At 51.5% G+C, this 25,756-nt stretch overlaps 1 protein-coding gene across 3 annotated transcripts in view; it reads right to left on the bottom strand.

Moving 5' to 3' along the window:
* MYO18B (myosin XVIIIB) overlaps nt 1–25,756 on the bottom strand; it is a 286,207-nt gene that overhangs the window by 259,966 nt on the left and 485 nt on the right. For all 3 annotated transcript variants that reach the window (XM_074390993.1, XM_074390995.1, XM_074390994.1), the window contains exons 2-6: nt 9,991–10,139; nt 8,040–8,200; nt 2,876–4,186; nt 2,259–2,325; nt 1,374–1,486 (exon numbers count right to left, since the gene is read on the bottom strand). In XM_074390993.1, coding sequence (XP_074247094.1) covers nt 1,374–1,486; nt 2,259–2,325; nt 2,876–4,186; nt 8,040–8,200; nt 9,991–10,027 — 1,689 coding nt within the window. In that variant the 5' untranslated portion in view covers nt 10,028–10,139. The remainder of the gene's footprint in view (nt 1–1,373; nt 1,487–2,258; nt 2,326–2,875; nt 4,187–8,039; nt 8,201–9,990; nt 10,140–25,756) is intronic.

Raw genomic sequence — 25,756 nt, 5'->3', positions numbered from 1 at the left:
CACACACATGCACATATTCAGACACATCCAACCGTACACCCGCACACGCATACACACTGATATACCACATACACGTACACACGTGTATATACACACACACCCATAAACATACACACACACACACACACGGACACATATACACACATACACACAGACACACAGACACAACCACACACACACACACACACACACACACACACACACAGCCCTTCTCTTGAGAGCCATGTGCCGGAGACCAGAACAGAGCACAGGGACTCTGGACGGGAAGCGGTGAAGCCCCGCGAGGAAAGCACGGCCACCCCTTCTCCTTCCCTGGAAGACTGCCAGCCACCCCCTCTTCGCTGTGCTCTAGCCCCCAGGGCACCATGAGGGGAGACGCTCCCAAGACAGACTTGACAACGTTCAAAGCACTTCCTGAGTCGCTTCCTCTTCTGGGTCTCATGCGGAAGCTCTGAGTCCGCTCCGCAATACCCAGGAGTGGAGGCCAGCGACCACACCACCTCGTGGGTCTCGTAGCCCATCCTGCATGGATGCCCAGGAAACGCCCAAACCCTCAGAAGCCAGGGGCATGTGAAGCTGCGCCTGGAGACAGCCATTCTAAGAGGCATCCTATCCTTCCCTCCAGCTCCAGGGACTTTTCTGAACCTAGTGCTCAGGGATTTGGGCCAAGCTTGAGCCCTCTCATGGATCAGCCTTTCTTGCAAGGCCACTGAGCCTCTGTAAACTCCCAGCGCAGGAGAGGAAGCCTGAGGTGGGCAGGGGAGGAGCAGGAAGGACTGCGGACGAACGAGGAGATGAACCCCTTCTAAGTCAGCAGGCTGTGAGGGCTGGAAAGGGCACGACAGAACTTTTTTTTTTTTCTATCATTACACTGTGACTTGTCCTGAAAAGGATTTATGGTGCACAACAAAAAGGTATTCAAAGCACTTTAAAGAGCAAAGCTGAAAGAAAGTTTGATGTCAAAATATAGGCTGTTAGAATCTAGGCTATGCTTAATGGTGAGCAGCAAATTTGGCTCTGAGTTCCCTGGCAACCAGAGTGAAAACAGAAACATGCTCTGTAGTATTATTTCCAATAGTTATAAAATAAAAAGCTGTCATTTTCTTGGGTCTATCAGAGGAACTCCCAGTACCAAGACCTGACAAACATGTCCCTTGATGTGTCCTCATTAAGGGAAATCACAGGACAGAGTGAATGACCCCCTAACAGTGTCCCTCCAGTAGAGCAATGAGTTCAGTGGGGTGCTTCACTATAACTCCCTCCAGGGCATCAAGCCAAAATGGTATTTGTAGTCAGGTACAGGGAAACCTCTTGCAGGGGTGGGGAAGGAGGGTGTGGAACTGGGTGGGGGGGCGGCAGGACAGGGGGCTCACCCTGTGGACATGCTCCTCATCCACCTCAGTGATGGTTTTGTCAGCATCGATGCAAAGTCTCACCCTTCCTGCTGGCGGGTCTGCTGTTCCCTCATCTGGCTTTAGGACCGTCGCTGGCATCCCAGAGAGAGAAGGTGGAAGGGGAGGGGGAGGGAAGGGAAGAGCGGGTGGGAGGGGAAGAGGGGAAAGAGGAGGGGGAGGGGAGATAAAAGAGGCTCTGAGCGGGGCCGGCAAGCTTGGGAGGAGCCTTAGGACAGGTCAGAAAGAGGCTGCATCTTCTCCATTTGGGGTCTGTTTGCATGGAGCTTTCTAAGTTATGACCCCAAATCCCGTAAGTCCAGACTAAGTCTGACTCACCTTAGGCTTTTACCAGCTGGCACAGTGCCAGGCACAGAGTAGGCACCCAGATAGTTGGGTACACTGAGCTATCTCACACACAGACCTGGAATGGCAGGTGATGGCATACAAGCTGCCCTCTCCCCATCCAGTGCCCGTGGCAGACATCACTAATCAATCCTCCTCCCAGCCGCGTTTGGACTGGGACTCCGAATCACTTCTCAGTAGAGCGCAGCGATCAGCCACAACCCATCGACAAAAGTAGGCTCACGAGATCAAATCTATCGGCCCGCTTGTACCAGACTGCGCTCCTCAAAGAACACCATAGGAAGCGAGCATGCTTGGTGCACAAATGAGCTCCAGTAAATAACTCATTGTAAGTAAACAATGAGTTACAGGTAAATAACACATTATCAAGACACAAATGCCTTTGAAAGACGGTCTGCACTGCTCCTCTCCCCTCCCTACCCCCAAAGTGTACTCAGGACCTGGAACATAATATTGGCAGCAGCAGGGGCGCCCTCCAAAGGTACTAACGCCCCTACTTACCAAGGGTAAATCCGTCCTTCTGAGCCAGCCAGACTTTCTCTGCCTCATACCATCTGTCCTCAGGAGCCTGAGGACAAAGATGACATAAATTAAACCAGCTAATGACACCACTACCCACCTTCCACCTTACATGGGGGTTTCTCACAGTGTGGTCTGCCGCCATCTGAATCAGAATCCCCTGCCTCCGCCCCCGGGGAGAACGAGAGAGGGAGGGTGCTTATTTAAATGCAGATTCCTGGGCCCCACGCCTGGCCTTTCTAACGAGAGACTCCTTGGCTGACCCCAGGAATCTGCATTTTTAACAATCTGCTCTTTATACCATCCCAAGCTTGAGAGCTGTCGTGTGACATTATAAGCAAGCTCTACCATGTCAGCCATAAGGAGACACCTCACATTTTGGGGACCTTCCCTCACTCTGTGGGGAATTCCACCCCAGGGCAGGTGCAATGGAAACCTCAAAATCTCCGCTCATGAAGGAAGTGCCCATCACCTCTTCTGGGTGCCTCCCAGTTCCAGCCACCCCTCTCCAATTCCCTGCCCACCCCCTGTCCATCCCTGGGGGCAGATCTTTCCTACCCCATCTGCCGCTCCCCACTCCCAGAGCCACAGCCCCTCACCTGGTCTCCGTCTCTGCTGGGGCCTCCTTTGCCTGCCTCGTGTGGGGCCGGCCCGTCTTGCTTCTCCTTTGGTATCTGAGGCCTTTCTGCATCCTTCTCCAGAGGAGGCTGGCTGAGTCCTTCCAGCTCCGTCTCCAGGGCACCAGCCCCGTCGGCTGCTCTTGAGCAGGGCTCCTCTGCTTCCTGCCCACGGCTTCCTGGCCAGCCTCCCTTCCCCGCAGCTGCCGGCGGCTCCACCGTCTTGCTCACCTCGTCTGGGGCTTCACAGCCCTTCTTCATCTGACTCGGAGCTTCCCCTGCCTCCCCAGACTTACCCTGGGGTTGCCCCGTCTTTTCTTCCTTATCCCGGGACTCTCCTGCCCTCCCCACTGAGCTCCGGAGCTCACCTGCTTTCTCTCCCATTCTCAGATCACCCCCCGAGCTGCCCTGCCCTTGGCTTGCCTTCTCCGTCTGGGTCTGAGGCTCACCTGTCTTCCCTCCCTTGCTCGAGAGCACCTCTCCTTTGTCCTTATTCTGGGGACCATCCCACTTACTCCTTCTTCCCAGGAAACCTCCCCACTTTCTGCCCGGAATTTGGGGCCCAACGTGCTTCCCTTCACTCCCTACGTCCTTGGACACATCCCCCTTCTCCACCGTGTTTGTGGGCTCCCCTCCCTCCTTCTCTGCTGTCCCCGCCTGCACCCCCTCGCCGGGCCCTTGGGCTGGGGGCCTGGTCCCCTGGCTGTCTTTGCCCTGGGACTCACCCTCTTTCAGCTCTTTGGTCTTGGGGGCCCCACCCGCCTTCCCCACTAGGCTTTGACCCTTTTCGCCTTTTTTCAGTGCCACCATTTCTTGGCCTGGGTCCCCAAGACCCCCAGTCCTGGTCTTCTCAGCTTTTGGGGCCAAGATCTCGGCGCCGGCCTGGGGGCCACAAGGAGTCCTAGAGATCTCCCCTTTCTTTTCCTTTCCAGAGTCTGCGGCTGGGGATGGGGTTTGGCAAGAGGGGGTGTCATGGGAATGAGTCCTCTCTGGCTTGGCTGCGTCCGGGTCCAGCTTGGCCACCATCAATAATACATCGCCCCTCCTCACGCCCCTCTTGAAGGGGAGGCTCTTTTTGGCTGGTGTCGCACTGGAGCCCCGCTCCTGGGCCTTCTCACCATTGATGCTGGTCATCTGCTCAGGGTCGGGGCTGCCGGCCCCCTCGCCCGCCTTGCCCAGAGTGTTCGAGCTCCCGGGAGAGTTTGACTGGTTTTCCAGAGAGATCTGCTGGCTTCCAGGTCTGCTGCCACCGCTGGACTTGCTGTTGGGTTGGCTGATGGGAATTTCTGGGGTCTAGAAGAGAAACCACAACCATGCCTGCACAGCTGCTTGCTGACCCGACAGCTCTGTTGTTCACTCACGTCTTCATTCATTCATTTAGTTGTTCACGCCTCCACTCATCCTTCCACAGATGCTCCAGCACCTCTGAATCCAAGAGGGAAGGCCAAGCCCAACACCCTAGACCTTGGCCCAGCCCCTCAAAGTTGAAGTGATGGAATGGAAGGAGAGTGGACTCTGGAGCCCGACAGAACCAAGTTCAACTCCTGACTCTGACACTCTGTAGCTGTGTGACCTTAGTTAAATGACTTCTGCTCTCTGAGTCGGTTTTTTAATCAATAAAATGAGGATGATATAAAAGCCTACGTTGCAGGGTGGGTGTGAGAATTTGTGATAATATATAGAAACTAAGCCCAGAACATAGTGTGTCTGCAGTAACAGTAGCTGCTGCTACTACTGTTGTTTCTGCCTGGATTCTTCCTGGGCCACTAGGGGATCTGGGAAAGGACCCAGAGCCTCTCACTAGAGGACCTGTTCTCATCTTGGCTCCAACACTCTCCAGCTAGACTTCCTCTCTCTCTCTCTATCTGGGCTACCATCTCTTCTCTCTGGGCTTCGATTTTCCCTAGTACAGGTAGATACCATCTGACCATTCAGCTCTTCTACAGGATGAGACGTGGAAATGCTCTTTGGAGATCTTAGAGAGAGGAACACACTGAGATGCTGCTACTTCCACTGCCCTGGTCCCCATATCACACTCCCCATAGCAGCTGAGGACCCTGGTTTCTGCCCCTGGGGTCCTCCGCTCTTGCCTGACATGGACATTTGTGGCTGCATAACACCCAAGGGGTTTTCACTGCCTGCTCCCTTCCCAGACCTCTTCACTGCCTCGTGATTTTAGCCTTGCTCAGAACTTCACCCTCAAAGCAGCCTGGCAGTAGCCTGAAGAGCTCCCAGGTCCAGCTGTACCTCCATCTCTGCAGAAAAAGACCTCAACCTCATAAGCAAGTTCCACCTTGATGTCTTGCTTCACCACCATCCCCAGCCTGGGTTCTTCCATCGTGGACAATGCTAGCACAGCCTCACAGACACCCAAGCCTGGGAATCTGGGACTCTCGCCCTCCTCTTACATTCATTCCAGTCCCAGGAGCATCTTGATTCCACCCTGCAAAGCTTCACATCTGTGTCTCTTCTTCCAAACCCATGTCTGCTATTCCTCATCTGGGCCATTGTCACAGCCTGTCCCTTCAGTTTGCTGCCGGTCATTTTAAACCTGATCAAAAGATTCAGGTAGTTGCCTACAACTTACAGGAAAATCATTTGGCATCACCATTGGATGTTCAAACTCCTCAACAAGGAACCCCAGCCTCCAATCTGATCATGCTGTCCCTACCTGTTCCCATGTATGAACTGTACAAGCTTCTTCTCCCACCTGACCCTTCCCTGCTTGCAGGTGGTTGCCTATGCTGAGCTTACTGCCTGGAATGTCCTGTCCCCTCTTCACTTGTCCACTTCTATACCCAGCTCAAATATCTCTATCTCCCCGCTGCACATCTTTGCCTGAAGACTTCAAATTGTTCCAAGCTTGCACAAAGTCCCAGAGCACTATGCTAGTACACCAGTCACAGCACGGCCACCTTCTGCATTTTATTCTGACTTTTATTTGTGTCTCTCTCCTGTTTCAGGTGGGCAATGCCACAGCAAGTCTCTATCTTCATCTTCGTAATAATGATGATAATAATAATACCTATCATCTATACCTTCCTTGCAATAAGCCCTGTATCACCATCATGCAATCTCCTACTTAATCCTCCTAAGGAACAACTGGGGCAGATTCTGAACTTCTCCCCATCCTACAAGCTAAGAAACAGATGCAAAGAGGTACAGTGACCCTGCTACAAAGGTGAAACGTAAAGCCAGTTCTCTCTGACTCTGAAGCCAGTGCCCTCAACTGCTGCATATTAGATAACCTTCCTTTTCTCTCTAGGGCTCTCTGGAATCTCCTGGGACACTGAAAAGATCTGTAATGCCTTGGCCTTATTCCCAGAGAGTCTGATTGAGTCGGCCTGGGTTGTGACTCCCTGGGTGATGATGAGGTGTAGCTGGAACTCAGCATCACGGGTCTGGAGTCCACAGCCGAGTGGCTCCTCCTGACCTTCTGGGGCAAGGCAGGGCATAGCCTTGGAAAGGGATTGACTGCACTTGGCAAATCTCACCACTGTGTAAGGTACTTACTTACTTTTTCATTACACCATATTGAAAAGTAAGTCAGTACCTTACTTTGAACCAACCACCACAGAGGAGACAGTAACATGGGGTGGGACAAACAAGATAGCCAGTGCCAGCCTCCTCTCACCCCACCCCCATAGGCCCATGAGTTCTCTTCCTTTGGATCTTCAAAGTCACCAAAGTCTTTAGTCCCCCCACCCTGCACCCTTCTTAGCATATAGAGGAAACAGCACCTCCAGAATCACCGGGGCCAATAAGAAACTCATAGCACATTTTTACAGATGAGTCAACTGAGGCCAAGAAAGGGGAAAGGGTTGAGCCAGGACCACAAAAAGTGGCAGGGCCAGAGCTAGGAATCTGGATCTCCTTAACATTCAATACGGGTTACTTTCCAGTCCGGTGTCATTCCGGCCTCTCCCTGTCCCTGGCTGGCTGGGTAGCCTTAGGGGAACCAGGTCACCTCCCCGAGCCTTGTTTTCCATTCCTGCAAAATGGGATGGATCTTATCGGCTTCTTGCAAGGACTAGGTGAGGATCAAATGAAACAGTTGTGCTGGGACAAGGCGAGCGTGTCCCGAGTTATTTATTGTTTGGGACAAGAAACTTAAATTGGCAGGAAGCAAGCAGAGCTTGCTGCCTTGTGGGAACATGTCCTGAGGCTCCCTTGCTCCAGTCCCAGGAATATCTTGGCCCGTGGTCCAGCCACCTGCTGTGGGCTGAGGCTCAGAGCCATCCTGCATCTTGGCTCTGAGTCTCCATCCAGGCCCAGCAGTGACAGTTTGTCCTCATCCATGGCTCAGCTCTGCCTCTTAACTTGCTCACAGTGACACCAGGACTGCTTACAATCTCATGGAACCCTTTCCCCCCAGTTTTCTGTGGCACTACCCCGGCCACCTCACTCGCCAGACTGGTCCCTTCCCAGGCATCTTGTAAGAAAGGAAAACACACAGGATCCCCCCCTTGCTCTGCCTCTATCTGGTCACTTGACTTCTTTTGGCCTCAGTCTCCACCTCTAGTAAATGGGTAGAATCCCACCCACCCTGCACAGGGTATCAAATGAGCCATGAGCAGCAAAGAAGCATTGTCTGGTGATAAACAGCACATGGTAGTATTTCATCATAACCTAACAACAGCCTGCTGGGGTCAACTTTGGCCCCCGTTCATGCCTTAGGTCAGGCAAGAGTGGGAACAGAGCCTGTCCTCACTATCGACCTCCCCCACAAAGACTTGGCAGGGGTATTTCAGCAGCTGCTACGGTTCAGCTGCTCGAGGACCCCTCTAACGCATCAAAGTCGTTCATCGGACAGGTGTGGGCATATGTGGGACTGAATTCCTAGTCAAATAACTTATATAATCTAGTAAGTACTGTGCCAACCAACCACAATTAAGACAGGCATAGAAGGTGCAGCGGGATTCAGAGGAAGGCAGGCAATAGGAGAACTTCCCAGAGATGCGCTATTTGAGCTGGGTTTTGAAGGATGTATAAGAGCTCAGTAGATCAGGTTAAATAAAGGACATGCCTCAAAGCCAGGATAGCAGGAGCAAAGGCAGGATGACCGAAGAATGGCTCTGAGGAAGCTCCCAAGACAGAATGATGGGTATGGAAAGACATCTGGTCCCGCTTCTTGGGAACCCCTTACCTCCCGTTCTGGAGAGGCGAGAGCTGACCGTTTCCTCTGCCTCGCTTCCTTGGCCTCTTTTTCGGTCTCCCGGACCAGTTGCTTGATGAAGCCCCCTGGGATGACAGAGAAAAGGGGAGGGGGCGAGGACGGTGGAGGGCTCTTGTCCTCTTCCCGAATCTGTTTAGAGGAGAGAGCTCAGTGAGTCCAAGAGCAGGAGCAAGCTGTCCTTCCAAAAATGTGTGATGGAGCCCGGAGGTGGCCGAGGAGGACACACGTGACCAAGCCCATGTATGAGAAGCCACAGCCAAGCAGGTGAGGCCCAGCAGGGCTCAGGGTGGGGGGGTCCCCAAGACAGCGAATGAAAATGGAACGCAGGGGCAGCCAGGAATTCTGCGGGTCAGCGTGATTTCTGCCTGGTGAAATGAACAGTCATTTGCACGGTCAAGGCTGCCGGTTCCCTTCCTTGCCATGGGACACGCTCACTTCTGGGAGGAACTGCTCTGAAAGGGACTTTTCCAGTTTCCAGAAAGGGAGGGATCACAGGGAATCATCCACACTCTCCTGGTCCCCCTCGGCTTATAGTTAATATAATAGATGAATCAGTTAATCACTTACTGTGCACCAGGAACGGGGTGAGATAGGGAAGGGCTGATAGCCATGATCTATATGAGGATCTGAACTTACAGCTCCAACCCACTCAACTGACACCGTGCTGTGGCTTCCTGATGGTCCTTAAACCAGGACCTGGGCAGCCAGGGGTTCTCCAATACTGGGTCCCCTAACAGGCAGGTTGGACCCTGGTATTACACCCCCAGAATTATGGCCGAGGCCAGCACTGGCTGGACCCGTGGTGCAGCTGAGACCCCTCTGCTGGCCACAGCGACTTGGAGGCTGAGGCATGGGACTGGCTACAGCCGACTGAAGCGTGTCTTCAGCCTGCATTGCTGACAGCCCGTGAGAAGAAAAAAAGAGTCATCAGCGCTTTAAATGGAAGAGCTCCATACTGGTTTAAAATAACCTCCTTATCAAGGTCCTCTGTGCATATGTGGGAAAGACATGCTGTCTGCAGCCCAGCTGATAAAGTGGGAATTCAAAGGAGATAGGAAAGGCCAGGTGACAAGGCCTTGGGATGAAGCTGGTGGACGCAGACCTCTGCCCGGGAACAGGGCAGCAGGGGCACGCACTGCGGGGCCCACCTCAATGTCACGTTCCCCCTCTTTCCTTCCTGATGTGGGACTGAAAGCCCCTTCATAAGTGAGGGACAGTCTTAAGGCACACTCTGCAGCTTCCAATGCCATTTTAGCCGCTACCCCCAGACGAGGCTGGGAGGGGCAGGGGCAGCCAGGAGGCAGAAGCTTCTTGCCCTCCCACCCTTCCACCTCCAACTCATCAAATCGCATGCGCAAGGTGGAGTGGGGGTGCGGGAGGCAACAGCCATCTGAGAAAGAATCAGCCCTTCATAGCAAATCATGAAAAACGCAGAAGGGAAAGAAGGAATGTCTGGGCGAGGAGAGCCCATTTCCAGTTCTCTCTGGTGCCTGAAGGCAGGGACCACAGAAACCCACCCCTGTGGCAGAAACCTGGCCTCTGACAGCTCTGCCTCTGCCCCCCCCCACCATGTGCCCCTCCTCCCATCCAAACCCCAGCGCTCATCAGAGCTGCCATGAGGATCGAGCTGGGACAGCTGGTCTACCCTCATTTCCCCACCACCACCTGGAACAGAAAACGACCAGGCAGCCCTGGAGGGAGCCAAGGGTGTATGTAGCCAGCAGTGGCCAGCTGGATTGGAAAGGCCAAGGCTAGGCTAACCAAGCTGGCTAGGAGAAGCCTGAAGGTGGGATCGCACACGCTACAAGATGGGCTTGATGTCAGATTCCCCGCTTAAGGTGGGAAAGGTTGGATTTGTCTCCCGAGGGTCGAGTCAGTCCCTGCAGATGGCTGCAGCCCCAGCCATGAGGGTCACTTTCCTTCTGCTCCCACAGGGCGAGGCGTGATGAGATGGCCATGCTGAGGCAGTGCCAGGCCGTGAGATGATGAGATGAGATGGCGCTCCCTGCCAGACGGCACGGAATGAGGCTTTACAGACACACACAGCACATGAGCTGGAGAGACACAGGACTGACATACAGGAACACAGTGGGAAGAGAAGAGAGAGAGAGGTTAGATCCTGGGCATGGCCCTGCTCCCACCTCTGCCAACACCACAAACCAAGACCCTATGGGGAAATGGGCACAGCCAGGTACAGCCACTTGCAGCTACCCCTGCCACGAAGATGGTCAGGCAGGACGCTCCAGGCCACGGAGTGAACAGTGCCCTGAAATCGTCTTCCCCTTGGCCCCACGCTTTTATTGAGATATAACATATAATCAGAAAAATACATGATCCTAAGTGTATAGTTGAGTGGCTCCTCCAGAAAGAACACATCAATATACCCAGCAGCTGATCGAGATTTCAACATTATAATTTTATTCACAAGAAGTTCGAGAACAGGCAAATCTAATCTACGGCAATGCAGGTCAGAAGAGCCGTTCGCTTTGGGTTGGGAAGGGGCACGAGGGAACTTTCTGGGGCTCAGGAAACGCGTCGTACCTTCATCTGAGGGATGACTGCACAAACGTATGACATGCAAAACTTTACCCAGCTGTACGATTAAGACTGGACATTTTACTGTTATGTAAATCACATCTCAACTCCCAAAACGAACAGAGACCTGGAACTTCCTCTTGCTCCCTTCTGGTCATTATTTCCTCAGGGGAAAGCCCCGTTCTAACGTCTAACACCATGAATCATGGGGTTTTCTTTGTCGAGGGAGTACTTGGTTCCGTAGTTGAAAGATGAGGTGAAGGGAGGAAGCCGTAGTTCGCAGTCTGTCCCACGCTTGGAGACATAATTTGTCACCACATTGAGAGCCTTAGCCAATTTTCATAACTTTTCACCTAGAAAGCCCTTTTCTAGGAAACAAGTTTGAGGAAGTAATCCAAAACCAGAAAATTTCATCACCATGTTGATTTAGCACTGAAAGAGCAGACACCATGTCTGATACATAGAGAATGTCAAATAAATTAGAGTACATCCAATTCGCAGTGACAGTACGAATCCATCGAAAAGAGTATTTAATAAGCATTTTTCACTTGCTCTATCGACATAGAATTATTATGTTTTTTTGTTTACTTACACCGGTTACTTCCCAGCCAAATATATGACTTTTTTATTATTATTACACTTTAACTTCTGGGATACATGTGCAGAACGTGCAGGTTTGTTACACAGGTATACACATGCTATGGTGGTTTGCTGCACCCATCAACCCATCATCTACATTAGGTATTTCTCCTAATGCTCTCCCTCCCCTAGCCCCCCACCCCCACAACAGGCCTCAGCGTGTGATGTTCCCCTCCCTGGGTTCATGTGTCCTCATTGCTCAACTCCCATTTATGAGTGAGAACAGGCGATGTTTGGTTTTCTGTTCCTGTGTCAGTTTGCTGAGAATGATGGTTCCCAGCTTCATCAATGTCCCCGCAAAAGACATGAACTCATCACTTTTTATGGCTGCATAGTATTTCATGGTGTACACGTGCCATATTTTCTTTATCCAATCATTGATGGGCATTTGGGGGGGTTCCAAGTCTTGCTATTATGAGCAGTGCCGCCATAAGCATACATGTGCATGTGTCTTTAGAGTAGAACGATTTATAATCCTTTGGGTATTTGTTTTTAAATATGTCATTTCTAATTTGTATGCCATAAGATTCAACCCTTGTGTCAATTTGATGATTTTTAATAAATTTACAGAGTTGTGCGACTGTCACCACAATCTGACTTTAGAACATTCTCATCACCCCAAAAAAAACTCTTCACGCCCATTTACCGTCACTAGCTGTTCTCTCCGTCTGCCCCAGGCAACCGCAAATCTACTCTCTGTCTCTATAAATTTGCGTTTTTTGGACATTCGCTATAATGTAACCACACAGCGTTTAGTCATTTATACCTTTCACTTTTTTCACGGTTTCTGACGTGCAGCCACGTTCCTGTGTCAGTCCATCATTACCTTCTGTTGCTCAATTGCATTCCATTGCTTTTTTTTTTTCTTAATCCATGCAACAGGGTGATGAGCAGTTAGACTGTTTCCACTTTAGAAGCATTATAAATAATATTGCTACAAAGTCATGTAGATCCCGCTGAGTGAAACTGCTGGGTACTATGATAACGTTATGTCTAATTTTAAAAAAAAGAAAAGAAAAGAAAAGAAAGAAAGAAACTTTCTGGCCAGGCGAGGTGGCTCATGCCTGTAATCCCAACCTTTTGGGACGCTGAGGTGGGTGGATCACCTGAGGTCAGGAGTTCGAGATCAGCGTGGCCAAAAAGGTAAAATCTCGTCTCTACTAAATAAATACAAAAATTAGCCAGGCGTGGGGGTGGGTGCCGGTAGTCGCAGCTACCCAGGAGGCTGAGGTGGGAAAAATGCTGGAACGTGGGAGGCAGAGGCAGAGGCAGTGAGCTGAGATGGCGCCACTGCACTCCAGCCTGGGTGATGGAGTGAGAGTCGGTCTCAAAAACAAACACAAGCAACAACAGCGCAAAAAAAAAAAAAAAGAAAAAGAAAAAAAGAAAGAAAGAAAGAAACTTTCCAACTGTTTCCTAAGCGACTGTATTGTTTCCACATCCCACCCCTGCAGTGTATGAGGGTTGTCTGGGAAACATTTGCAGGAACCCGGGAAGGCGTTTGTCTCAGTCAGCAAAGTGAAGACGACGGGGCACAGCGCTGCACACACAGAGCTGTCCAAAATGGACCGCCACAAAAGGCTTCCGGTAGAAAATCCAGTGGGAGGAAATACGCCCAGGTCTTCCTAGAAGGGGTCTTGAGTGCAGGAACATGTCTCTTTCTTCCGCCTTCGGCTTTTCTCACTTCTAGCTCTGGGTTGGCCTGGCCCTCTGAGTAAGCGGCTTCACTGACCCCTGCTGAGAGACACCCACCGCCCATCCCCGCTGTCAGATCAGCTGCTGACCAGGAATTCTTTAAGGCCTTCTGAGCCTGGAAGTAGCTGCCTTCAGTGACTTGATCAGAAGAAGGTGGCTATTATAAAGAAAACCGTTATGAATTATTATGCAAAAGTCTTGAATGGGCATGGATTTTCATTCTCCTGACTAAATACATACAGGAGAATGGTATGCCATAAAAGAGCTGTACGTTAAGCTTTTGTAAGTGCTAATGTTCTATAGCACTGTATGATGACTATAGTTAAAAATAATACTATATAGCGTGTGTGTGTGTGTGTGTGTGTGTATGTGTGTGTGTGTGTGTGTTGAGACAGAGTCTTGCTCTGTTGCCCAGGCTGGAGTGCAGTGGCGCGATCTCGGCTCACTGCAACCTCTGCCTGCTGGATTGAAGTCATTCTACTGTCTCAGCCTTCCGAGTAGCTGGGATCAAAGGCGTATGCCACCATGCTCAGCTAATTTTTGCATTTCCAGTAGAGATGGGGTTTCGCCATCTTGGCCAAGCTGTCCTTAAACTCCTGGCCTCAAGTGATCCACCTGCCTTGGCCTCCCAAAGCACTGGGATTACAGGCGTGAGCCACCGTGCCCAGGCAACAGTAATACATAGTTTCAAACAGCTAGAAGGAGGACATGAAATGCTCCCCATACAGAAAACTGGCACATTTTTGAGATGACGGGATGAACGTTGCTTAGGCAGCTTCACGTCCTGGAAGCTGGTGAGGCCAAGGGCCGTGGCTGGGCCCCGTCGCTGTGCTGAAGCCACCGGTCGTCACGCCCTGAGAGTCCACAGCGAACATCTCTTTCCGACTCTGCACTCAGCAAAGCCCAATTCACAGCTTGACGGCAGCCATGGGAACCTTTACACCACACAAATTGGCAAATGCTACAAATCAGGGCTTTTATTCTGGGAGCCGGCCATTCCACGCCTCTCAGCATGTCGCTAGCTGAGACCTCAGCATTCCTATGCAGCCCTGCAGGACGGAAATTTCAGTATACAAAGATCCAAGAAGGAAGAGAAACATGTCCAAGTGCTAACAACCAAGTCTTTACCTTAAGAAAAAATTTCCCACAGGCTGGGAGCGGTGGCTCACACCTGTAATCCCAGCACTTTGGGAAGCCCAGGTGGGCAGATCACGAGGTCAGGAGATCGAGACCATACTAGCTAACATAGTGAAACCCCACCTCTACTAAAAAATACCAAAATCAGGCAGGCGTGGTGGCAGGTGCCTGTACTCCCAGCTACTTGGGAGGCTGAGGCAGGAGAATTGCCTGAACCCGAGAGGTGGAGATTGCAGTGAGCTGAGATCGCACCACTGCACTCCAGCCTGGGCAACAGAACAAGACTCCATCTCAACAAAAAAAGAAAAAAGAAAAAGAGAAAAGTTTCCCATAGGATGGGCCTTTGTATTAGTCTGTCTTGTCCTGCTATAAAGGAATATCTAAGGCTGGGTAAGTTATGAAGAAAAAAGTGTAATTGTCTCACAGTGGCTGCAGGCTGTACAAAAAACACGCACCAGGACCTGCATCTGCTGAGGCCTCAGGGAGCTTCCAATCACAGCAGAAGGGGGAGGGGGCTGGCATCACATGATGAGAAAGGGAGCAAGAGAGAGGGGAGGGAGGTACCAGGCTTGTTTTCAACAAGCGGCTTTCACGTGAACAAATAAAGAACTCACTGATAACCCAGGGTGGGCATCAAGTCATTCCTGAGGGGCCCGCCTCCGTGACCCAAACACCTCCCACCGGGTCCCACCTCCAACACTGGGGATGACATTTCAACATGAGATTTGGACGGGACAGGCATCCAACTGAGATGAGCTCTCCAGCTTGCAAAGGCACCAGAAGCTGGCAGAGTGGGCGAAAGGGGAGAGGGGCCGGGGGAAGGGAGGGAAGGAAAGATGCCCTCCCCTCCTGTCCCCTTGGGAGACTCCGGTGAGGCCGCCGGGTGATTCACAGGCTCCATGACCAAGGAGCGAAGCCCGCGTTACAAATAGGCCTGACGTGAGGTGGCTGCCTTGGCCGCCACCACCCACCTTCCCATCCAGCCCAGGCCTGGCCACGTCAGTGGCCGCTTCCCAAGAATCACCCTCAGCTTTGGGCTCCAGGGGGAATCCTGGCTGGCATAGGGGCTGTCCTTAGCCCTGGGGCTGCCAGCCTACCCAGAGGGCCTTAGCAGAAGGGGACAATGTGAGGGAACTCCATGCGGGAGCTCACCCCCACGTCCTGCCCCTCAGAGGCCCTGGGCCAGCTCCACTGACCCAAGGCCAGGAGCCAATCCCTCCGAGGAGGCTTTGTCAAGCCTTAATTTAAGCAAATGTTCTTATCGCCACACTCTGGTCCAGGCCCCCCACACACACCTGCCTCATCAGCTGCTGTTTTAAGCCCATGAGGCAGCCACAGACACTTGGAATTCATGATATAAAGTCTCAAGTCTGTCCTTAGAGGGGAGAGGTGCTGGGGCGAGGAAAGACAACCCCCAGAGCCAGCAGATGACTGGAAACTGTTCCACGTACACATACGGGATCTGAGTGGTCCCATGGGATCCTCAAGCCTTCCCCCATCACCCCGCAATGTCCCCTGCCACATGGCACCTGTCTCATAGAATAAATTCCCAAGTCTTTGTAGCGCCCCCCCCCCACGGCCACCTGTCCTGGCACCTCGCCCCTTCTGTCCTTCCTGTCAATTGCACTGACCTCCAGGACACGCCCTCCAGGCACGTTCCCACCTCAAGGCCTCTGCACCTGCTGTTCCCTCTGCCTCAGATGCTTTTCCTTCACGGCTCACATCGTCGCCTACTTAAAGTCTGCTCGATGAGCCTGTGCTCAGCCCCTATTTAAATGGCAGCTTAACTCCCAATCCCAGCCCTCCCCTCCTCGGGAACACAGCCCCTACGAGGGCCAGAACGTTCATGTGTTCCGTTCACTTCTGTCGTCCCAGAGCCTAACACATACTTAGCTTTCAGTCAGCATCTGTCAGTCCAGGCACAATGGATCACACCCGAAATACCAACTTCCAGAAACCAAAGCAGGAGGATCACTGGAAGCCAACAGTTCAAGAAGAGCCTGGGCAACATAGCGAGACCCCACGTCTTAAAAAGATTCTTTTAATTAGCCAGGTGTAGTGGCAGACTCTTGCAGTCACAGCTAGGTGGGAGACTGAAGCAGGAGGACCACTTGAGGCCAGGAGTTCAAGGCTACAGTGAGCTATGATCATGCCACTGCTCTCCAGCCCAAGTAGCAGTGACAGACTCTGTCTCCAAAAAAATGAACTAATTAAAATTAAATATTTCTCAAATAAATAAGTAGGTGAATGAATGAATGAATGAATGGTTAGAAATGTGCCTGAGAAGGGACAGAGTAGCAAGTCTGTGGGCAGAGATTTCTGATGTCCCCCTGTGCTGTCTGCATCCACACGTAATGGGAAGCATGTTTATCACGGCCTGAGGTCACATCCTCTGAGACCCCAGGGAACTCTCTGAGCCTCAGTGTTCTCAGCCGTGCAATGGGAAGATGCCCACGTGATAAGCATGTGCTGGATCCCCGGTAACTTCCGTCAATCAGATTTTCACTTTCTCTTGACTCCATGATTAAAACCGGCCTGAAGACCCCAGCCCACGACCCAGCACAAGACAATTCACCAAACGCTTAGGGAAAAACCAACCGTGTGCCCAGCAGCCATACAGACCCTTACTCTTAAACCGCCTCCGTGACCCTTCCATTTTTACTGGACCGGAATTTGATTACATTACAAACCATGATCACATTTCATTCCCACAATGCTTGGCATCGCTCCCATAGGACAGAGACTCAGAGAGGTTGAGACACTTGTCTGAGGTCCCCCAACAAGACAGCCAAGGTGAGACTTGTCCCCAGGTGTGCCTGACTCCTCCCACACATGCTCAGCTTCCCATCAAGCCTCCACATCAGTGATAACAGAAGACCGGTCCTTGCCAAGCCAAGGCTCAGAGGTGTCCTATGTCCTGGTGGCCAGTTGTGGAAGCCTAGGAAGCTGGCTTAAGTAGGTACATCCAGGGGTAGGGCAGGGTGTGCAGGGGGCACTGATACTTACTTAGCATCTGTTTGGTGGTAGTCATGGCAAAGGGTGTGTGGTGGTTGCGATCAGGGAGGTTGACCAATGGGATCACGGTCACACAGGAGGAGATGAAGATGACCTAAGTGCCTAAATCCCTGAATTTTTTCTGTTCCACACTGAGATTTCTGCCCTTCCTTCCTTGCAGCAGGGGACACAGCAAAATCAGGCCTATGGATAATGGTACCACTAGAATTTCTGCATTGCTCAATGCTGAGGACGGAAGTAGATCACACCATTTACTCTTTCCACCTGAAGAGGTGGCTCCTCCGAGTAACTCTACCTCAGGACACTCAGAGGGAGGGGATGTGTCCTGCACCCAGCCAGGAGGTGATGGGGCTGATTCTTGGACCCAGACGGTCTGACTTTAGAGGCTGTGCCGGCAGCCACTTTAGCACACTGGCTTCCCGCATGGACCACCACTGTGCCTGGCACACAGCAGTTTCTCAATAAAAACTATTTCCTTCCCATTCTTAGCTCTGACTCCGCCATCGTTCATGTGCCTGTGGGGCCACTGTCCTCCGTGACACCATGCCTGGGGGTGCCAGCCAACATCACCCTGCAGGACTCTGACAGCCTCCTGCAGCCTCTACCCAACTACCCCCTGTCACCTGCCCTCCCCTCCACTGGCCACAAGACTTAGGTCACTATTTAGTTCTTTATCAATTCCATCTTCATTTAGAATTCTGTCTTGCCCAGCAATCCCATTACTGGATATAAACCCAAAGGATTATAAATCATTCTATTATCAAAACACATGGACATGTATGTTTATTGCGGCCCTGCTCACAATAGCAAAGAGTTGGAACCAACCCAAATACCCATCAATGATAGACTGGATAAAGAAAATGTGGAACATATACACCATGGAATACTATGCAGCCATAAAAAAGCATTAGCTCATGTCCTTTGCTGGGACATGGGTGAAGCTGGAAACCATCATTCTCCATCAACTAATACAAGAACCCAAGAACTAATACAAGAAAACCCAACATCGCATATTCTCACTCATAAGTGGGTGTTGAACAATGAGAACACATGGACACAGGGAGGGGAACATCACATACCGGGGCCTGTCAGGGTGGTGGCTAGGGGAGGGGCAGCAGGGGGTGGGGGGCTAGGGGAGGGACAGCATTAGGAGAAATACCTAACGTAGATGACGGGGTGATGGATGCAGCAAACCACCACGGCACGCGTGTGCCGACTTACTAAACCTGCACGTTCTGCATCTGGACCCCGGAACTTGCAGCATAACAATAAAAATAAATAAATAAAATCTTAGATGCTAAATAAACGTCTTTAAATAGTCATAAAAAAGAATCCGGTCTTGCTCACCGTCCGGTTGGTGAGTGTAAGCATGTAATCCCTCAGCTGTTCCACAGGGTTCCTGGAGGCAGGCAGAGGGGCTGGCCCCCGAGAACACCAGCGCGGAGCTTCGTTGCTCAGCAGGAATGATCCGGCTGCCTGATACCTGGTTTCTCTGATGGACATATCAGAGGCCAGGCACAGAGGGTGACACCAACACGGTAGACACCTCCTTCAGGTTCCCCCTCCCTCTCTTCTACCTTGCTTTATGCCCGGATGCCGACCCTGTGGACTCTTCCAACGGACTCCCTCACTTTCCATCTTCCGGGTGGGTTCAGCAAATAGGAGTCACCCTCCAGTGGGAGATCAGAGGGCATCTGTGTCCCCGCTCTCCTCCTGGACAGCCCTGGGTTGCTGCCTCCCTCTTCCAAAGACGCCTTCAGTCTGTCTCCACTCTCTCGCCTCCCCTGTAGTGGCAGCACTCTCTCCTCTGACACTTCAGGCCCAGAAAAGGTAACAGTTCCACTCTTGCTGTCCTCAAACTGCTGCAGCTTCCCCTAAGGCAGGCGGCAGCAAATGTTCTCTGAAAAGCGCCAGATAGTAAACATTTCGAGCACTGGGGGCTGTAGATCCTCCGTTACGACGACTCAGCTCTACCCTTGCAGCCCAAAAGCAGCCATGCTTAGCACGTACATGAATGGGCATGGCTGTTCCCATTTGACTTTCTTTTTAAAAGCAGGCAGAGAGACGGATCTGGCCGTGGGCTGTCATTTGCTGACTGTTACCTTAATGCTGCCATTGCATTTTGCCTCCACTTTGGTAAATAGTCTTTTTCCTAAACTCCTCCAATGGCCTCACTGGAGTGAGCCCTTTGCACCCTACTATAGCCCTGACGTCACAGCTGCCTTACCCCAAGAAGCAGCAGCAGGTTTTAACCCACATATCAGTCCTGATAGACAGACAGTGGCTGCTTGGCGGCTTACATGGGAAGGACTCTGAGCTGTTATCTGGGCTCAGTGGATAAGGGTGTTCTGATCGATTATTAACGTCTGCCCTGGGCGTGGAAGGAGGAAACGTTGCGTAAGTGCTATCTATTGCGATCTGCAGGCGTAATAGACGAAAGAGACTCATGATTCATACAAGGTTCAGCCTACTTAATCCAAGCCTGGAGTTTGGTGGCTGAAGAGCCAGGCAGTAATGAAAAGGGACTTTGCCCAGCCCACAGGTCCTCTCCTTCATCAGGAGAAGGGTGGCCCCCAGCCAGCTCCAGCCAAGGATTCAGGCCACACTCACAGCAATACCCATGAAGGTGAGAAACGAGAGAGGGATGAGTGAGAAACGAGGGCAGGAAGGTTGATAGGGGAAAGAGAAACGCTGAAGACGGAGGGAGGAAGGAAGAGAAAAGCAGCTGGCGTGGGGAGATGAAGAAGAATGGCGGGAAGGGAGCAGCAGGTGTGGAGGCTTCCAGCAATGACCCTTAGCGTCAGAACCTGGGGCCTTTACACGTGGAGAAACCCCACAGACCCAGCTCACATCTCAAGGAGTTTCCTGGATGGAGTCAGTGAGTTCAGTCTTGGTCGTGCTTGTTGACAGGGAGCTCACTAATGCACAGGACATTTGGCCTCTGCTCTAATTGTGTTTCTTCTTTGGAACCAGAGCTCCAAAAGGCCCCCGGAAGCCATAAAACCGACTTCACCTGTATCCCAGCATCCACGGGCCAGGGAGGGGAACTGACTTTCTCGAAGTCCAACAGTTGCAGTAGCAGAACCAAAGTCCCCTGTGTCCCAGTGAGTTCAGTCTGACGCTTTTTCTCCCTTCTTAGAGAGCTACCTCCCCAGGCCAGCCACACAGTGGCCTCAGTCCATTCTCTGGAACAACAGACAAGGTGGTTAACCCCCTTTCCAACTGAAATGATGACATCGGCCCCCCAGTTTTCTCATTCTGTAGTCTTCAGCCTTTTCCCAGTGTCTTCAGAACACGGGTCACTGTCTCCTGGGAGTTTTCTAACCTGCCTTCTGCAGCAGAAGTGGACATCTCGCTCTGCAAAGGGTTGCCCAGGGTCTATGCAGCAGGCTTCCTGCACTTCCACAGGCCCACGACAGCCCTGGAAGTCTTAGATCTAAGTGTGGCCTCATGTGCCTGCTGTCAGACCTCTCAGGTCTGCAAACTCCTCCATCTGTCAAACGCGGGTGCTGGTTTTACCCACTTCACGGAGAGGTTTGAGGACTAGATGCTCCGTAGGCCTCTGAGCCATTCCTGGCTTTATTACTATGTCCTTTGCAGCAGCTACGTCCCCAGTTGACTCAGATTCAGTCCCAGATGGATTAAAATCTTCAAATGCTTTGCATATCAGTGGCTGACCAGCCAGTAGCCCCACCCTCAGGCTGCCAGCCTCCATTGCTAAATCATGCAGTGGGTGTTTCTTTGAGAAATTAGAAAGAAATATCTCAGCTCCTCCAGCCCATTGGCTCTCCCGTCTCCGTATCATGGTTGCTCTACGGGCCTAGGCTGGCCACCCACTCTGGCCACCCGGTGAGTCATCCTGCCACTCTTAGAGGCGGACGAGATGCTGGGCCTCATGGCCGAGTGCCAGGATGTCCAATCATGTTTCTTTCACTCAACAGCACCAACTGATCTGTCGTTGGGAGCTGCCCAGAGTATTGTATTGAGGAACATTCTGAGCTCTGCCTGGGCTGAGCAAGACAGCGTGCTGTGATTGACTAGCAATGCCTGCCATGGATGGCACGTATACCAAGTATTGGTCATTTCCAGCCTAGCGTTTCCCTGCCCCCATGAAGCAAGAAGCTGGTTAGACTTTTGGTGGCAGGCACCCCTGACTGATTTTAGGAACTGAGTGTTCCATCAAAGGGCTAATTTTCTATCCACTACCGTGTTACTACCTACAGCTGCACTAATGCAGTAGCCACTAGCCACATGTGGCTTGTCACATTTACATTAATTCTAACTAAATTAAATAGAAAATTTAGCATCTCAGTTGTATGAGTCACACGGCTCCTGGCTACCATATTATACAGCACAGACATGGAGGATTTCTATCATCACAGAAAGTTCTGTTGGACAGGACTGGACGAGACCCATAGTTCTCACCAAGTGGCGACGGTGCCTGCCAACGGACATTTTTGGCAACATCTTAGAGACATCTGGGTTTGTCACAACTGGAGAGGAGGGGCTGCTGGCATTTACTGGGTCGAGGGTGGGGATGCTGCTAACCGTTGTTCAAAGCACGTGACGGGTCCCCAACGGAGGTATGCAACCCAAATATCAACAGCATCTACGCCGACGCCGGTCTAGAACCCTGGTCCAAAAGAATCATGACAAATGGGAAGGAGCATCAAGAGAAAAAGAGGGCAACATCATCTTTGCTTTGAATAATAACTAGATGTAACAAAGAACTGAGAAAATGAGCCATCCACTGTTGGCAGAAACGCAAGTCACTAAACCTCTCTGATGCTCTGTTTCCTCCTCTATAAAACTGGGACTGTATCACTACCCTGCCTTGATCATCAGTGGATTAAATTAGTAATGAATGTGAAAAAGCTTTCTTATCTGTCCCTGTGAATATAATTTATTAGCTCAACAGATGTTGTTTATTGCATTGGGTTGAACAGTCCAGTCTCTAGCACAAAGGTATTGAGTCCTGTTTCTATTTCACCTTGCATAACCTGGGGTCACTCCAGACTCCAAATCTTACTTCCCGACTTCTAAAATGGGGCTAATAACGCACGGCCAAGCTCACTGGAATATTAAGCGTGAGTGAGACATTTAATCCCATCAGGCCACCGTCTCTCCTCTACGCAACAGTTAATCCAGCTGCCCGCCATGAAATGGAAACTCAAACCCCAGCTGGTACCCAAGAAACAGCTGAAAATGCATTCAGTCTTTTACGGGCAGAGAAAAATTCACTTGAGACCCGGAACCTTGAAATTCCTGCTACCCTACGCATGAGCACTGGCCATGTGGGAAACTCACTTTGCCGATTCCTGAGGTTCTTTCACCTGTTGCCAGAAACTACAGTTCTTAACAAGTAAATCAGCATCAGGGGAAACACGTGGAAAACGGAGCAGACAGGGAAAATTATGAAGCTGGGTGAGTCATGATCTGGGAGAGGGGAGATTCAGATGAAGATAATGGTGTCTCTGGATCCTTCACACTGAATGTGCGTGTGTGTGCACGCGTGTGTGTGTGCACGCGTGTGTGTGCGTGCGTGTGTATGTTAGAGAAAGAAATCTATCTCGGCGTCCAAAGCCCTTGTTTGTGTAACAAAGTTCATTTTCCGCCAGGTGCAGTGGTTCCACGCCTGTAATCCATACTCTTTGGGAGGTTGAGGAGGGTGACTCACTTGAGCTCACAAGTTCGAGACCAGCATGGGCAACATGGGGAAACCCTCATCCCTACAAAAAGTATAACTGGGCACAGTGTTGCTCTCCTGTAGTCCTGGCTATTCAGGAGGCTGAGATGGGAGGATGGCTTAGACCTGGAAGGCAGAGGTTTGCAGTGGGCAGAGATTACGCCACTGCACTCCAGCCTGGATGATGAAGCCAGCCCTTGTCTCAAAATAAAAATAAAATAAGATGCAATTTATTTTTGTTGCCCCATTCAAGCTAGAGCTGAGGTTTAATCTTTCCTTAAGGTCTTCATCGTGGGGGTAATATGGTGGATTTTGTTTATTATTATTATTTTTTTTTTGAGACGGAGTTTCGCTCTTGTTGCCCAGGCTGATGTGCAATGGCGAGACCTCAGCTCACCGCAACCTCCGCCTCCCAGGGTCAAACAATTCTCCTGCCTCATCCTCCTGAGTAGCTGAGATTACAGGCATGTGCCACCACACCCAGCTAATTTTGTATTTTTAGTACAGATGCAGTTTCTCCGTGTTGGTGAGGCTGGTCTTGAACTCCTGAACTTAGGTGATTCACCTGCCTCAGCCTCCCAAAGTGCTGGGATTACAGGTGTGAGCCATCGTACCCAGCCAGATTTGATTATTATTTCTAACCCGAGGCTCCTGGTTGCTCCCTGAATATCAGCCATGACAGCAGGAGCTGATCTCAGCCCAACACCCTTACCGAAGAGCTGTGTGTCCTTGAGCAAGTGGCTTCCCCTCTCTGTGTCTCAGCTGCACCATCTGTCACAGGAGGGGTTGGACTGGGCAGCACTCTGGGTGGGGAGGGGGATCCTCCCTGGTCTCAAACCCACCTCTTCCATTTCTCAAATAATTTAATTTCACATTTAATTTAATGCCACACACCACAGCAGCCAACCATGTGCTTAAAATGGGCCATTCAGGCAGTTGTCAGTATCTACCAGGACCCAGTGAAGGGCTGTCTCACCCTGGCCTTGTAGACTCACAGGCCCGACTCCCTGATTTTGGCAGCACGAGGCGGTCCTGCTCAGCTTGAGGCCCTCCGTTCTCACCTCAGACTGCCACAGAAAGTCCTGATCTTACCCCTGGAGGAACACTGGCTGGCCCTGTAAAAACCTTTGTGACAGTCACACCCTAATAAAGTGCTATGCTGCTTGTCCGCGTTTGTGAAATGTAGAAATTTCTGAGTTTTGACGGGGCAGGTGCTGGCAACAGCCTTCTGTGGTTTTGTTGGCTCAAATCAAAGGAAAAGCTCTTCTCCAATCGGGTGAGCCCCAGAACCACCTGTGAGGTTTAAAATCTGTGAATTATGGGCCCCTTCCCCAGGAGTGTTCAATAGGTCTGGGATGAGCCCAGAACACCCCCACCCCACCCTTGGCCCACGTGAGTCTGATGGGTAGGTCGTCAACGACCCCTCACTTCAAGAAACACCTCCCTGGGTGCTGAATTCCAGTTAAGACCTCACAGGTGGTCTAACCCAACCCACCCAGAGTTTTTTTTTTTTTTTTTTTTTTTTTTCTGTTTTTGTTTTTGTTTTGTTTTTTTGAGACGGAGTTTCGCTCTTGTTGCCCAGGCTGGAGTGCACTGGTGCGATCTCGGCTCACCGCAACCTCCGCCTCCCGGGTTCAAGCGATTCTCCTGCCTCAGCCTCCTGAGTAGTTGGGATTACAGGCATGTGCCACTCCACCCGGCTAATCTTGTATTTTTGGTAAGAGACGGGGTTTCTCCATGTTGGTCAGGCTGGTCTCGAACTCCTGACCTCAGGCAATCCGCCTGCCTCGGCCTCCCAAAGTGCTGGGATTACAAGCAAGAGCCACTGCGCCCAGCCCCCTCTCAGGTTTTAGAAGGAGAAACTGAGTTCCAACTGGGGAGAGGACTCTCCCAAGGTTACAGAGCCCAAATAGGACATTCAAGGTGACCAGACCTGGAGGCAGGTGACGGCAAATATCTGTTGATTGGTAACATGCAGCCCTTCAAAGTCCAGGGGTCCAGCAACTCCCTGTCCTCCTCTTCCTCCTCCTTTCTCCTCCCTCCTCCACCCCTCGGCCTCTTGGCCTTCCCCTTTGCCATTCTTCCGATTCTCCTCTTTCTGCTCCTGCGTCTCTTCCTCCTCCTCCTCCTCCTTCTCCTCCTCCATTTTCTTTTCTTTCTCTCCTCCTCACTATTATTTTCTAGAACTCATCCATAGCCTAATCAGACATAGAGCCCTCTGTGTTCTGTTCCCATGGTACACACTGCACATGGTACCCAGCCACAGGAGAAGACAATGTACATCAGCAACGTGTACCAGCGCCCAAGGGAACCACCATCCTTATTGGACTCCAGAAGCCCTCGTGGGCCACTCAGCCTCCTTGAGCTGGTGCACTGAATGAGGCAGCAGCTTTCTGAACAAGCCCAAAGTGAAAGGAACAGCCTCATTTTCCAGGCCCTATGGGCTAAAAGTCAAGGCTCCTGTAGCTGAGGGTTGAGGCCAGGCTGGGCAGCTGACCAGGACTGCCTGGGCTCCCCACTCCTGGCCTCCTCCACGGGAAAGCTGCAGGAAGGCAGCAGCCCAGAGGCCTGGAGCTGGTGAGGTCTTCTCCTCTCCTGGGAGGGAGCTCCACGTCAAAGTATAGCCCCCTTGTGCCCCACTGCGGGGCCACTGAGACCTGTGAATCTTCTTCATTCAAAGAAATGCCTGCTAACCGGGGTGCCAGATACGACACCTTCCCTCAGACAGAGCTCAAGGAAGGCGGCATCACATGGAAACCTTCGGCCATGAACTTCCATTACCCTTCCCCCAACACTCACACATGCTTAATCTGCAGTTTCAAAGAGAACGCTGAAATTGACGTTCCTACTCAACAGAGTTGGCAGCATGAAAGGGGAAGACGGGCTCCCCCCTGACGGTAACCCAACACCAGTTAAGCAGAAACCTCTGGGAGTTGAGGAAAAATAGAAACCCTGACGTCTGCCGGCAAAGATTCACAGT

Source organism: Saimiri boliviensis, chromosome 21 (genome assembly GCF_048565385.1).
Source record: "Saimiri boliviensis isolate mSaiBol1 chromosome 21, mSaiBol1.pri, whole genome shotgun sequence".
In the NCBI taxonomy this organism is placed as follows: domain Eukaryota; kingdom Metazoa; phylum Chordata; class Mammalia; order Primates; family Cebidae; genus Saimiri; species Saimiri boliviensis.
This window is presented reverse-complemented; position numbering and strand designations above follow the sequence as displayed.